Source organism: Lontra canadensis, unplaced genomic scaffold, assembly GCF_010015895.1.
Source record: "Lontra canadensis isolate GAN:19392208 unplaced genomic scaffold, GSC_riverotter_1.0 scaffold12, whole genome shotgun sequence".
Lineage (NCBI taxonomy): Eukaryota > Metazoa > Chordata > Mammalia > Carnivora > Mustelidae > Lontra > Lontra canadensis.
Window position 1 is genome coordinate 19546746 of NW_022631006.1, and position 15818 is coordinate 19562563.

At 51.5% G+C, this 15818-nt stretch overlaps 1 protein-coding gene across 1 annotated transcript; it reads right to left on the bottom strand.

Annotated features, from left to right (window-relative positions):
• Positions 1-6359: 6359 nt before the first annotated feature.
• Positions 6360-8430, bottom strand: CHAC1 (ChaC glutathione specific gamma-glutamylcyclotransferase 1). Its single transcript, XM_032856808.1, has 3 exons — positions 8056-8430; positions 7638-7673; positions 6360-7186 (listed from the first exon to the last, which is right to left on the bottom strand). Exons 1-3 carry the CDS (start codon positions 8308-8310, stop codon positions 6785-6787), a joined length of 693 nt encoding a protein of 230 aa, XP_032712699.1. The 5' UTR covers positions 8311-8430; the 3' UTR covers positions 6360-6784.
• Between the last annotated feature and the right edge of the window lie 7388 nt (positions 8431-15818).

The following is a 15818-nucleotide window of genomic DNA, read 5'->3' on the forward strand; positions in this document are numbered from 1 at the left end:
GGCCTCCTCCTGTGGACAAATGACTCAGACTCCCCACGTAAGCAGCTTGTCATCAGCTTTTACCCCCGAGGACTCACCATCCTTCCCAGCCAGAGCCACTGGCATGTTCGACACTCCCCATGTTGTGCACCCTCTTGACCTGGCACAAATGTAACTGGGCCCAGAAGGGGCTGTGCCAGGCTGGAGGCTTCAGCTGTGGTGGGCGGATGGAAAGTCACAGGTGGATGCATTACTGTCCCTATTCTCCCTCTCCTTCCCCCCATCCCCAGTCCCCTCAGGTTGTGCCTCCCCTCCTATGGGGACAGGGAGCAGTGCCCCATGAGGGAAGCACAAACAGCCCTCTGGCTTAGTGCCCAGAGCAAGGAGGAGGAGCAAGGGCATAGATGTTGCCCCTTACTATGCATGCCAAAGGGTAGCCTAGGGCCTGGCCTCTCCCAGACAAAGGGAGAGAGTGGCAGGCCCAGGATGGCAGCCACCAGTGTGGGTTAGTACTGCCCCAGTCAGGAACGTGCTAGAGCTGCCCGTGCCTGGCCTGTCTGCCCTTGCCCTTGGGATTCCCTGTCCTGCATTCCGGGGCTGTGCACATAAATATTTAGATTGAATATTAGCAAGGGGAGGCAGCTTGGCACTTTCTCTTGACTATGACTGAGGTTTTCACATGGTCTTTCCTTCCAAAGGGACGTGTGACATTGCTTTCAGAAGAGTGTCTCATTAAACTCCCTTCCTCAGGGCGCCTGGGTGGCTCAGTGGGTTAAGCCGCTGCCTTCGGCTCAGGTCATGATCTCAGGGTCCTGGGATCGAGGACCGCATCGGGCTCTCTGCTCAGCGGGGAGCCTGCTTCCCTCTCTCTCTGCCTGCCTCTCTGCCTACTTGTGATCTCTCTGTCAAATCAATAAATAAAAATCTTAAAAAAAAAAAATTAAACTCCCTTCCTCTTAGATTCCCTGAGTTGCTTTGCAGCCCCAGAGCTGTGCTATGGACTGGGGTGCCCTCAATTCCTGCCCTGGGTCCAGGGGGCTCACTTTGGTGGGGCAGACCTGCAAGGGGATCACACCAATATGACTGTTGGGTGTAAAACAGAGGTGGGGGTGCCTAAGGAGGGGCAGCAGCCATTCAGGTCAGCAGCAGCTTCCAGAGGCCTGATGCTGGCACTGAGCTCTGAAGAAGATCAGAGTCACGGGCAAAGTGATCCAGCAAGGAGAACAGCAGGAGCAAAGGCTTGGTAGCAAGAAATCACACGAGGTGGGCGTGGAGAAGGGGCCAGCACTAAGGCTGCAGGGACGTTTATCCTCAGAGCCAGAAAGAACTACTGAAGTTTGTCATTTGAGGCCAGATTCACATTTGACATTATGGAAAATGACTGTCCAGGGGGAAAGCGGGAAGGTGGATCCATTTGGACACAACTGTGCAAGGAAGGAGGGCATGCATTAGGGCGGACATAGGAAGCCATTAGATCCCAGAACATGGCAAGGTTGGAAGCTTGGGTCAAAGGGAAGCATTCACTGGGCTTTAGCTTGCTGGTGGGGTAGGGGCAGGATCAAGAACAAAGCCAAGGAAGGGGGGCACCTGGGTGGCTTAGTGAGTTAAGCCTCTGCCTTCTGCTCAGGTCATGATCTCAGAGTCCTAGGATCAAGCCCCATATTGGGCTCTCTGCTTAGTGGGGAGCCTGCTTCCCTCTCTCTCTGCCTACTTGTGATCTCTGTCAAATTAATTAATTAAAAAGAAAAAACAAAAACAGAAACAAGGAGAGACTGAAGCTGCAGGGGGAGGAGCAGAGCATGAGGGGTAAATGTGCAATGCCAGGTTCAAGACTAAGGAAGAGGGGGTGTGGTGCAGATGGTGCCCTCTCCCTCTAGGAAGGGAAGGACCGGTGACCAGGGAGCAGCTCCGTGGCTGGATCTGCAGGACTTGTCAAGATCTGGCTTACAGCCCAGAAAATGCCCAGGCTGAGGGTAAAGGAAGGTGCAGACCTGAACCCAGTAGGGCAGGCCTGGTGGGGCCTCTCCAAGGGCAAAGCAGGAAAGGGCAGAGGAGAATGGCCTCCCGGGGCACTGGGCTAGAGGTAAGGGTCCAGGGACAGCCATCCAGTAAAGCAGAACAACTCAGCTCCACTTTCCACAGCCACCATGCAATTTACTATCCATACCTGGATGCTTCTGAGAGTGAAAGTCATAATTATTCCAGGACGAGGGAAGGGAAGTAGGCCTGTCCTGGGCACAGTGGGGTGTGTGGTCACCCTAGCCATGTAGCACCGAGGCTGGTCCTTGTGTAAGGACCCTGGCCGGCAGGGACACTGTCCCTGTGACTGTTAGCCTCCCCTAATCTAGCCCTGGCCCCTGAAGCTGGGTTCACATCCTGGAGCACCCCAACCCTCCTCAGAGCCAGGCCTGTGGAAAGTGGGGTCTCTCCCATTCAAAGGCCATCTCCCCACACCCTCTGCTTTTCGGATGACTGCCATGGGTACCTCCATGTCTTCAGGGAAAGAACAGCCTGCAGAGGAACATGGTCCTTCCTGGGGCTCAGTTGGGGGCAACCTGGAGAGCCCCTAGGAGCCTGCCCACCCTAGAAGGGTGTAGAGGCCTGAGTGGGGGCACCCACATCCCCCTACACTGTCCATGCCCCCTGCCTTGGCAAAACCCTGGGATCCCTAGTCTCCTCCTTCCCACTTGCCCTCCTATTCCAATGGCCTGCCAGGAAGTTATCCCCACATTCCAGGTTCCGGGTTCTAGTTCCGTCCTCCCCAGCCTCTACCTGGAACGTTCCAAAAGGTGCCCTCCAGGTCTCACAGCCTTCGAACCAGTTTTCCCTGCCACAACATGTAAACCCAAGCCTGAACATAGCACTCCAAGTAGACAAAACAAAAAGAACAAAAACAAAGACCCTCCGCAGGAGGAAAAACACATGAAAAAAACAAAAACATCACTCTAGAGCCCCACTTCCCTACAAGATACAGTCTAACACTTCCTCTGTGAACTGACGCCAGAGTAGCTCTCGGCCTTGGCCCCAACACTGGGCTACCAACCAGCTACTGTGTCTGTTCCCCCTTTGTCGGTGCCTCTGCCTGCTGGATTCCTCCAGCTTCTTAAGGCCCTCCCAGACCACCTCTGCCCCAACCCCTGAGCTCCCCGAGTTGCCCTTAGCCCAGACCAGGTGTGAGGGCGCTTCTGTGCCTTCCATCTTCCACAGCAGGAGGGTGGCCTACTGCAGACTCAATAAATAGCAGCTGAACTGGCTGAACCTTCCCGCTCACTCCTGCTTCTCCAGAAGGGTGTCCATCCCCAGAAGGGATGGACAGGATGATTTCTGAGTTCCCTGCTAACTCTGAAATCCATTAATGCTGCAGCCTAGGGCTCGCCACTTAGCCATCACTCTGTTTGAACCCAACCAACAAAAAAAGGAAAAAAAAAATTTGTTTTAGTGCTGCTGTACCAGAAAGCCTAAGACATGGCCCAGGGACCCCGCGGGTCTCCAAAACCCTCTCAGGGAAACTGAGAGGTCAAGATTATTTTCATAGTAAAACTAAGAGGTTATTTGTCTTTTTGCTCTCATTTCCTCACAAGTATACAGTGGAGTTTTCCAGAACTATATGATAGGTGGATTTGCAACAGAATGAATTTGCAACAGAATGAATGCAGAAACAAATGAGAACCCAGCTGACTTTAAAAAAATAAATAATACCAATAAATAAATAAATAAATACCATTCTTTTCACAAAATTTGCCCATTTTGGAACATAGAATCATTATTCTTTAAAAAATATATTAATGTGTAATGAATTCTTATTTTTAATTTAATGCATTTTAAACTTAATCTCAAATACACTCATGTTGCCAATTGTTATGTTCCGTGTAAATAACAACTCCTGGGGTCTTCAATTTTTAATTTGTAAAGGGGTCCTGAGACTCCTCCACCCTCCACAGAGGACCACATAAAGTCCTTCCTTCTCCAGCTGCCTGTTCTCTCCAATTCTTGCTTCCCTCAGGCCACCAGAGTTGGATGCCTCAGGGCTGGGCCCGGGCCCTGCTCTCTTCTACTTCCAAGGCTTTCCAAAACTGTCTCCCTGGGTATGGCCCCCAAATTTCTGACTCCAGTCCTTGTTTCTCTCCTGAATCGCAGACCCATATCCCCAGCTGCCCCACACAGACATCCCCAGCTCACACACTCACACGGGGCTCATCTCTACCCCTGCCCTTCCACCCCTTCAACTGTACCAGCAACCCTGGCCCTCTACCCTTCCTTACTCTCCCCCTCAGCTAGCCACACCAAACCCTACCATCCTCATGCCCTGAACGCTCTCAGATCTATCCTCCTGCCCATTCCCACTGCCACACCTCGGCTCAGGCCATCTTCATCTCTTCCCAGCCTGTCTCTGGCCTTCCTGCTGTAACCCAACCCAGGAGCCAGGTTTCTCTCCAGCAGTCTCTTCCCAGCTCAGAATCCAAGAAGGAATGCCACCTCCATGGTGCAGCACAGATGACCAGGCCCAGCCAGCTGGATGTTGTCCTGCCCCCTGTCCAGTCCCAATTCCCCACCCCCACCCCTGACACCACTGTCCACTCCATCCCCACTGGCCTGACCTGACTTCCCACTCTGGCACAAGCTGTCCCTGGCCTCCGTTCACCAGAGACCCCCTTCTCAAGCTCAAGGCTCAGCCTCATCATTCCTTCCCTCAGAAAGCTTCCCTGACCACCTCCCTAAGCAGAGGGCCCTCTTCTCCCATCACAGCACATCTCATGCTATATGGTCCCCATTCAGAAAAAGAAAAAAGAAAAAAAGAGAAGTCACCATTCAGAATTTCTAGGCTGAGTTCCTGAGTTCCCTCAGGAGGGAGATTGCTTCACTGCTGTATCCCCAGTGCTCAGGGCAGTGCCTGGCCTATCACACTTTAGTCAATACTTAAATGAGTAACTTGAAGGCAAGGCAGCCCTCCCACTGCGTGCCCAACCCCCCCACCTCCCCACCCAACCCAGGACTCGGTATACTGAGAGTAGGGCTCTGCTCTGAGCACCCAGAACTGGCTGCCCTGCCCCGCCCTGGCCTAGGAAGTGGCCGCCCAAGCCTCCCCGCTCCCTCCTCCGGTTGTGTTACTGTCCCAGAACTTGGCTAACCCCAGGCTTCCCCCACCAATGGCCAAGACACGAGGAAACCAACACAACAGGCCTAACGGCTGCCCAGCTGGTCTGAGCTGACCCCGCTGGGGACACCCAGACCAATCCAGGGCACCAGCCACAACAAGAGCGGCAACAAGACATACCATACAGCATCCCAGCGTAAACTGATGCATAGAGGGCTCAGGAGTTTTCGGGAGGTCACTGGGCCAAGGAGGGAAGAGGCTGGGGAGGAACCAGGCTCTTCTGCTATGAAAAAGCTGTCCCGTGGGCCCAGGAGCAAGAGGCTGAGCCCACGGAGATCTCAGAGGGCTGGGCTTTGCATCTGGAAATGGGGGTGGGAGCTTGGGGGGAGCAGCAATTAGGAGCAGGCAGATGGTAAACAAGTAGTAGCCCAGAGGGCACCCCCAACAACTCATTCCATAGAGAGCAAGAGTCCTGGCAGGTCAGGTTAACCAAGAAGGCACAGCCCACACCACAGCCCCAAGAGGCAACAGAAAGCACCTGGATGTCCTCCGAAAGGCCACAGGTCTCTGCTGTCACCCTCCTCTAACCCCCCTGCTCCTTTAGCAGGAAGCCAGGGGTCTCCTCTCAAGGTCAGCAAGAGGCAGCGGCTAGAGGAAGGCCTGGTCTGACCTCCAAGCCTGCCAGCCTCCTCGGGGCAGCAGAAAGGAATTGCAGAGCACCAGGCCCCTGGTAAGTACGCAGTGCATGAGGCTGCCCAGTAGAGCCCTGCGGAATTCTGCGTACCTCGGAGCATTTTTTGCCTGCACTAAGATGTGAATGGTGCCCCCTGGGACTGTTGCAAACCGGCCGGTAGCTCTGCCCTCTCAACTGCCCCCCTCCCTGCAAGAGAGAGATGGAGACAGAGGGAGCCCTTGCCCCTCTCGTGCGCCTTCCAGGGCTTCACCAGTTCCCTTGCCCCAACAGCCCCTCTGAAGAAAGAACCACATTCCAGCACAAAACAGATAATAAGAGATCAGTTTATGGATAACCGTGTGGGACAGACTGGGAAGGTACCAGGGCCCATAGTGATGAGCTCCCTTGGAACAGACCAACACAAAGACAAGCAGACAGACAGAGGGACAGGAAACAGCCAAATAGCTCAGAGGCCCAGGCCCAGCCTCAGCAGTTATGCCCGGGCTCCAGATCCAGTTCTGCCCTGGAAACCTGGGGGGGAGGGGTGTGAAAGGGCGGGGATCAACAGGACCCGCAAGTGTCTCAGTTCTCATAAGGCTCCCTAATCCTCCCCCCCACCCCGCCCCTTCCCAGCAGGCTGGGACTTTTCACATGTCCTCTATTTCCAGGGCTGAGGAGTGGTTGGACTGGGGATGGGAGGCAGAGGCCTGGGTGGTATGGGGTTAGCAGCAGCACTGGGGGGAATTGGGCCAGGCACCAGGTGCCTGAGGTGGGGCACCGCTCAGCAGGGCCCCTATGTCTGGGGCAGGCCCCCCACCTGCCCACCACACCAACATGGTGCAATAAATAGTTTCAAGTAGTCAGTGTCAGGCAGGAGAGCTGGAGGCTGGTGGGACAGGCAGGGGCTTAGGAGAGAGGCTCCCAGCTGTCCACCAAGTCCTTCCAGTGGGCTCCAGCTCTATCAAGTCTGCTGTGTGCACAGGCATGGGGACTTGGCCCCATGTCTATGTGGACACTCTGTGCGGGGGCTCAGCCCCTCAGACCAGTGCCAAAGCCTGCTCGGTGGGGCAGAAGCAGGGCAGCATGGTGCCCACAGCGTCCACGATGGCAGCCAGGTGCTCATCCTGTGCTTGGGGCCCACAGAGCTGCATGAAGTCCGCCAGGCGCAACAAGTACTCGAGGTTGTGGCCCGAGAAGCCGCGGCAGGCCAGGATCTGTGTTGCAATGGCCTCCTCAGGGGCAGGACCCAGGTAACCAGGATTCTGGGGGGTGGCCACGTAAGCCAATGCCTTGAGTGGTTGGTCAGGGGTATCTTGGGGGTAGAAGGTGACTTCCTTGGTATCATAGCCGCCAAGCACTGCTTCCCGCACATTCAGGTACTTCAGCGCCTCGCTCACCTGCTCATCTCGAACCTGGTATGCCACACCCCAAGTACAGCCCTAGGAGGAAAATATGGACACCATGGTCACACAAAACAGCTCCTGACTAATCCCACCTCAGGTCTGTGCTCTATAAGGAAAGTGGGCAGAGGACTGATGAGTCATCTAGTAGCAATACATTAAGCTCATTCTCCCTTTCTTCACAAGGTTTGACAAGGTGGTCTGGCCCCAGGGCCAAAAGGATTCCTACTCAGAGTGTGTGGTCCGGGAACCAGTGGCATCATCTGTACAATTAGGAGGAGTAAGTCTCAGGCTACCCTCCAATCCTATTAAATCACAATCTGCATTTTAAGGAAATCCTCAGGTGATTCTAGGAGAAGTACTGAGCTAGACCACCTTCCCCGCTGCCAGAGTAGCATCTCATCTAGCCTACAGCCAAGGACCCACGAGCTCTGTCTGCAACCCTCCCTGCTAGGCCCCAAGGAGTGCCTCTCTTGACTCAGGCACTTACCTCATGATCTTCAAGGAGGGTAACCACACGGCCAGGCTGAGGAGGGAAGAAAAATTTTGAAAAAGACAAGTTAGAAATCAGTTGTCACCAGTACCAGAGGAAGAAACCTTATTAACCTTGCTGGTCCAGGCCTCAGTGAGCCCCACTCATCCAAGGCAAGTGGAGAGTGATGCATAGCTGCAGGAGAAACATACACCTCAGTGGCCCAAATCGATAACCAGAAATACTCTCCAACATGGTGATCCACAGGATCACAGATTCCAGCCATCACAGGGATCCACTGGGCACTGAAATTTAAGCCACAGCCCCCAGGCTCAGGTCGATACACTTCCCCGACCAGCCCAGACATTCCAGGGCACTGGTGCCCACTACCCTGCCCCCACCCCCTTCATTCCCCTGGGCATGGTCAAATGCTCACCATCTTGTCGCTGCCCCGATGGAAGGTGTCTCCCTGCCAGAAGCGGCGGCTGTAGCCGCGCACGAAGCCCACACGGCTGTCGCTGTAGGCGAAGTCGGGCCTCCACACCAGGGAGCCGTACCCAAAAATCCACAGTGCTTGGGGGTCGCCGTCATCCCGGGGATGCTGCGCGGGTGGCGAGGGGGTTGGCGAGGGGGCTGGTGAGAGGGGCGGCGAGGCGGGCGGGGTGTTCTGGGCTGTGGACTCCTGCTTCATGGTGCCGGGCACAGGGACGGGCCCGGCGGCCTCCGAGGCTGGTCTCCGGCGCGGGCACGGAAGGACCGACGGACGCGCACACCTGGCCTGGCACCGCTCGGTCGCTCCAGCTGCGCGGCCCCTCCGGAGGCGCCTTTTAAACCCTCCGGCCGCACGGGTCTCCGCCCACCGCGCCAGCTGCCGCGGTGATTGGGGCGGGGCAAATCCCCTTTTGACCAATTACCTTCGTGTTTTTCTTCCCGGTTAACCGCGCCGCCCTCTGAGTGGATAGCTGCCCGGCCTGCCCCAGGCCCGGCGCACCCAGTGATTGGCTCGGCTCCACCTCTGTGGCAAACCTGGCAGGAGTGATGCAACCGCGGGGGAGGTTTCCCCAGCTCTGGCATGCAGCAAGGGCACCTCGGATTGCGTCAGGCGGCGGGCAGTGGACAGTAGGTACGGACGCGGGGACTGGTCGTCCCTCTGGCAGCCCCTCCACGGCCTTGAGGAAGCCTTGAGGAACCAGGATTGGCGTGTCCCGGGCGGGTGTCTCCCCACCAGCCCTGTCGGTGCACCTGGTCCGCTCACTTCCACCCCAAACAGCACGGACTCATTAACAGGCCCAGTGAAGGGCATGTCCCTAAGGACCTCTCTGGGTGGCGTCAGTGCCGGTTTCTGGGGCTCCGCCTGGGAGCACATATTCTAGAGAAGCCGTCGGAGGCACCCTCTGCATTCCACACAGGTGACTCAAGCTGTTGGCCCGCGTGAGCAAATGGAGAAACTGAGTCACGAGGCTGGCTAAGGTTTCTGCAGAAGCTGCGAGGCTGAGTCAGGCCGGGTGCCAGGAGCTTGCGGGCCTCACGTGAGGGCTACTCCCAGGGCCAGGTGTGGAACCCCTGAGCCCAGGTAGGCTTGGGGTGGAGCCTTTCAGCACGCTTGCATCCACTGCTGTCACTTTGGCAGTGGTGACCAAACCTGCAGAGAGAAGCCGTAAAGTCGAGCCACTTCTCCCCTGAGGCGATGGGTTTAGTTCATAATTTGGACCTGAAACTTCTCCAACGATGGTTGTGTTCATCCTTAGGCACAGAAATTCGGAAGCTTCCGGGAGCGGCAGGCAAGGCAGCCAAATTAAGGCTCCCAGACAGCTGCGAGCGGCTACCGGGTTTCTCTCTTGGCTACTGGCCTCCTGACCCACGGAAGGTCTGCCGGCCATCTGGGGTTGACCCCCTAAGCAGAGGCAAAGGGCTGCCCCCTGGGTATGTCTCTGGCTGGAAATGGGGAACAGAGGCAGGAGAAGACCTGTCTCTGGAACTGCAGAACTGGCTGGGGGAAACAGCTAATGAGGTCCGGGGTGAGCCCTCTGGCAGCCGAAATGGGCAAGATTGCTTCTCACTAGATTCTAAGTAGATTTTATTTATTTATTTTTTAAGATTTTATTTACTTATTTGACAGAGACAGACACAGGGAGAGAGGGAATACAAGCAGGGGGCGTGGGAGAGGGAGAAGCAGGCTTCCCACTGAGCAGAGAGCCTGAGGTGGGGCTCAATCCCAGGACTCTGGGATCATGACCTGAGTGGAAGGCAGACACCTAACGACTGAGCCACCCAGGCGCTCCCTAAGTAGATATTTAAACTAAAAATTATAGGCACACTTAAAGTAGTCATTCCAAAAGTGTGTAAGATATATTTTCCAGTAGGAATGTTGCACTACAGTGTGTATAGCATGAAGCTAGTTCTTTTAAAAAAATTTTTTTAAAGATTTTATTTATTTATTTGACAGAGAGAGATCACAAGTAGATGGAGAGGCAGGCAGAGAGAGAGAGAGGGAAACAGGCTCCCTGCTGAGCAGAGAGCCCGATGTGGGACTCGATCCCAGGACCCTGAGATCATGACCTGAGCCGAAGGCAGCGGCTTAACCCACTGAGCCACCCAGGTGCCCCTGAAGCTAGTTCTTTTAAAACAAAATAAGTTAGGGGCGCCTGGGTATCTCTGTAGAGTGAGCCAGGTCATGATCTCAGGGTTGTGAGATCTAGCCCAGGCCCAGGCTCTGTGCTCAGCGGGAAGTTGGCTTGAGATTCTTTCCCTCTCCCCCTCCCCTTGCACTTGCTCTAAAATAAATAATTTTTCTTAAGATTTCATTTATTTGAGAGAAAGACAGAGACCATGAGTAGGGGAAGGGGGACAGGAAGAGGGAGAAGTAGACTCCCCACTGAGCAGGGAGCCTGATACAAGGCTCCATCCCAGGACCCTGAGATCATGACCTGAGGCTAAGGCAGAGGCTTAACTGAGCCACTCAGGCATCCCCAGAGAACTTTCAATATTAAATGTAAACATTTATGGAAAAGTTTGTTGTTGCTGTTCACAAGGAGCATGAATTACTTTTCTTTCTTTTTTTTTTTTAAGACTTTATTTATTTATTTTATAGAGATCACAAGTAGGCAGAGAGGCAGGCAGAGAGAGAGAGAGAGAGGAGGAAGCAGGCTCCCTGCTGAGCAGAGAGCCCAATGTGGGGCTCGATCCTAGGACCCTGAGATCATGACCCCAGCCGAAGGCAGAGGCTTAATCCACTGAGCCACCCAGGCGCCCAATGAATTACTTTTCTAATAGGAAAAAAATACAGGCAAATGGTTGTTTCTGGTCATTTCTTTCTCTTTCCCTCCATTCTCCATGTTCACACTCCCCTCTTCTCTACTCTGTATCCTGTCCCCTTTCGTCCATATGAGCATCTCCTGTGCTACTTGCTTTTTTTTTTTTAAGATTTTATTTATTTATTTGACAGACAGAGATCACAAGTAGGCAGAGAGGCAGGCAGAGAAAGAGAGGGGGGAAACAGGCTCCCTGCTGAGCAGAAAGCCTGATGTGGGTCTTGATCCCAGGACCCTGGGATCATGACCCAAGCTGAAGGCAGAGGCTTTAACCCACTGAGCCACACAGGCACCCCTGCTACTTGCTTCTTCAGAAGAACATTCCCCCACTCCATGTACCACCTTTGGATAGCGGGGTAGGAGGCCAGAAACTGATACCAACACTCTCCTGGAAGCATCTGAATTGACACAAACAATGCTTTGAAAAAGCAGTTTAGGATATAAATCAGAAGTTATAAGATATCCCTGGCCTTTGACCCAATATTTCCACTCCAGGAAATTATTCAAAATATGGGAAAAGTCATATGCCTAGAGATTTTTCAATGCATTGTTATTTATAATAGCAAAACAAAAGAAGAAAAAACATTTAAATATCCAAAAATAGTTCAGTGTGTAAGTAAATTATGCAATCAATCCCCATGGCAGAGAAGTACACACAAAGAGAATAACTTAAATATGCAGCAATAGATGATCAAGTTTTATAAATTTTATATGAATATAAAATTAAAGCTGTGGAGTCATTAGAAACAATTATGTATGCTTATATTTGCTGACACAGAAACCTATCTGTGATGCAGAATTCTGTGAAAAAGCAAGTTATATAATAACCTAATATAACTATTTTAAACTTAAAAAGTCTGTATGTGTTTATTTGCATAGAAAAAAATCCACAGGACCACGTAAAAAAGTTCAGTGATTATCTCTGAGTAGTAGGACTGTATGAGATTTGCACTTTCCTTTTTTTTTTTTTTTTTTTTTAAGATTTCATTTATTTGTCAGAGAGAGAGCACAAGGAGGGGGAGATGCATGCAGAGGGAGAAACAGGCTCCCTGCTGAGCAAGGAGCCCTATAAGGGACTTGATTCTAGGACCTGGGGATCATGACCTGTGCCAAAGGCAGACACTCAACAGACCGAGCCACCCAGGTAGCCTTGCACTTTCTTTCTTTTTTTTTTTTTAAGATTTTATTTATTTATTTGATAGAGATCACAAGTAGGCAGAGAGAGGAAGGGAAGCAGGCTCCCTGCTGACAGAGAGTCCAATGCGGACTCAATTCCAGGACCCTGGGATCATTACCTGAGCTGAAGGCAGAGGCTTTAACCCACTGAGCCACCCAGGCACCCTTGCACTTTCTTTTTTTATGCCAATTCAGATTGTCTAGGATTTTTGAAGAGAACATAAACTACTTCCATCTAGAAAAGAAAAAGTCACAATAAAAATCCACTATGAAAACAACATAGTAAAAATGCCCAGGGCCTCAGAGTCAGGCAAAAATGCAAACTATGAACCATCACATGCACTATGATTAAAACTATTAAAACAATGATAAGATACATGAGGAAAAAGATGGGGGGAAGTGGCATAGACCAATGATGGATGTGTTGAGGTATTAGGATTACAGGTGACTCTTTTCTCTCTTTAAGGCTTATGAGATACAATTTTTAATAATAAAAAGTTGCTCTTAGGGCGCCTGGGTGGCTCAGTGGGTTAAGCCGCTGCCTTCGGCTCAGGTCATGATCTCAGGGTCCTGGGATCGAGTCCCGCATCGGGCTCTCTGCTCAGCAGGAAGCCTGCTTCCCTCTCTCTCTCTCTCTCTCTGCCTGCCTCTCTGTCTACTTGTGATCTCTCTCTGTCAAATCAATAAATAAAATCTTTAAAAAAAAAAAAAAAAAAAAAAAAAAAAAAAAGTTGCTCTTAAAGAGTAATTCATGGTTTTCTGGTGGCTGAGGGGCAGAAAATATCTCAGAATTACCTAGGGCATATTTTCAAGATGCCCATTGGCTAACTTCCTCACACCAGAACAAAGCCCCACTGGTGAGGACCTTAGTAACTCCAGGTAAGTTAGGCACTTCCTCCTCTGCTCCCACAGCCCCTTACCCCACTTCTGTTTATCTGTCCCCTCCACCTCATGCTTCCCACAGAAACAATCATTTATTGAGTGCTTACCATGAGCTAGGCAGTTGGCTAAATGCTTTACATCATTCTGGTTACAAACTCCTCCCTTACTTTGTGAGGTAAATATCATTTCACAGATGAGCAAACAGGAGCACAGGAAAGGTGGGTAAGCCCCTTATGGGGGTACCTGGCAAGCCACAGAGCTTAGGTCTAAAGGCAGGTAGAGCAATCCTGGATCCCCCTTGCTGGTAAGCTCTTGATATCCTGCTTCCTGAGAGCTCCCTGAGAGCAGACTCTATCTTTGAGGTCCTCCGTGGGGACCCACTTAGTGCTGGCTCATGGAAGGTTCTCCACAAAAGTAGGTAGAAGAAGTGGAGCTTTTACTTTGAAAAGGCCAGGGCACCCTGAGGTTCAGAGGAGAAGGAATCCTGAAAGACACAGGTTCAACCCTGACCCTCTCAAAACAAGAATCCCCACAAAAGCTGGCCCAGGGGTCTTGGCCACCTTCCTGGGGATATATCTTGCCTGTTCCCATTCCTCATTTATCCCTGCCAACAACATCCGTCCCCTTCCCTTCCAGTGGGACACTCCCACTCAGTGGATTCCTCTCTGACTTCTGCAGCAGCCATCCTGTCTTTCCTCTGAAAATCCCCTCAGGAAGGGGCTTCAGATGTCATCCCCACAGAAGTACCCCTCATGAGAGAGGGTTACCTCCACCTTGAAGAGTGGCACATGACTTACAGGTGAGACGCACATGATGGCTTCCTTTTTTAGACCTTTCTCAAATAAACCTTTTCTTATTGTTCCCCTTCGGGCGATCACTTCCATTTCCTTATGATCTGTTCCTTCCCACTTCTCATTCCGAAAGTCACTGCAAACAATGCCTGGTGTTAGTGGGCACAATTATCTGAACTGGGGGAAGGTGTGTTTTAGGAGCTCGGGGACCCTGCTAAGGTATTATGCTAAGCAATGAGGTTACTTTATAAAGCTGCTGATTCCCAAGGGATGAAAAAAAACCTCCCCAGACGTGGGCTCTTGAGCCCAGCTTGCCCAGATTTGAGCCCAGCTTGCCCAGATTTGAGCCCATCTCTACCATTTACCATCAAGTGTGCTGTCTCTGGTTCTCAGTTTTCTCAACTGTGAAATGGGGATAATAGTATCCACCTGTGGGTTCTGATGAGGCCTGAAAGAAATAACACCTTAGCCAGCACCTCGCATGTGGGAGCTTAATATATAGTTGGCTCATGGTTTTTACTATAGACTTTTTCCCTTTCCATTTTATCCAAGATAGAGCCATAGCCTATGATTTATTTTTATTTACTTTTTAATTTCTTTCCTTTTAAAGAGAGAGCAGGGGAGAGGTGAAGAGAGAAAATCAGCGCCCCCCACCATGAGCAAAGAGCCCAATGGGGGACTGGATCCTGTACCCTGGGGTCATGACCTGAGCCAAAGGCAGACATCTAACGACTGAACCACCCCCCCGCCAGCCTATAAGAAATATATAGCCACTGGGGGTGGCTCTGTCCTTTGGGGGTCCGACTCTTGGTTTCAGCTCAGATCACTGGTGGGGATCCTGGGATAGAGCCCCGAGATGGGCTCTCCACTCAGTGGGAGTCTGCTTGTCTCCCTCTCTCTGCCTTACCCCCCACCACTCACACACTCTCCCTCTACCTCCCTCTAAAATAAATGGATAAATCTTTTTTTTTTTAAGATTTTAAAAATTTATTTATGACAGAGAGACAGCGAGAGAGGGAACACAAGCAGGGAAAGCGGGAGAGGGAGAAGCAGGCTTCCCGCTGAGCAGGGAACCCCATGCAGGGCTTGATCCCAGGACTCTGGGATCACGACCTGAGCCAAAGGCGTAAGGACTGAACCACCGAGGCGCCCCATAAATGGATAAATCTTATTTTAAAAAAAAAGATTATTTATTTGACAGAGAGAGAGAGATCACGAGTAGGCAGAGAGGCAGGCAGAGAGAGGGGGAAGCAGGCTTCCTGTTGAGCAGAGAGCCTGATGAGGGGCTAGGTCCCATGACCCTAGGATCATGACCTGAGCTGAAGGCAGAGGCTTTAACCCACTGAGACACCCGGGCACCCCATCAAATAAATAAAATCTTTAAAAAAAATACATAAAATTAAGTAAAAAAGCGAACATTTAGAATAAAAAAAGCTGGAAAATACCTCAAAAATTAAAAACATTATTTTAAATTATCAACAGCTTGAAACATGAAACTGCCATATTTATAGGTATGGATACATCTTAATAAAAAAAGAAATATACATTTGGTTTTGATCCTGTTCCTGGCACAGAGCTCTTAAAACCCTTGGAATTTCCTAAATGATAAGAGTGATAAAGGTGGCTTTTGTTATTCATAACAAGCCCACATCAACCACACCTGAATTTAGTTATGTGAAGGCTATTTGACTCCCTAAGGATGGGGGAGGGGGAATGGCTGGTTGCCAGGGAAACCAACCAGGTGATTGAAATTGAGAACGGGAACCCTCAGCCCCAACTTCCAACTTCTGGGTAGGGGAGAAAGGCTGGAGATTGAGTTCAATCACCTGTCGCTAACGATTTAATTGATCACACCTGTGTAATGAAACCTCTGTAAAAACTCAAAAGGACAGGGGGTTGGGAAGCTTCTGGGTGGTTAAATACAGGGAGGTGCTAGGAGGGCGGCATACCCAAAGAGGACAGGAAAGCTCCAGGTTCCTTCCCACATACCTTGCCCCACACACCTCTTCCATCTGCCTGTTCCTGAGTGGGTTGTGGGA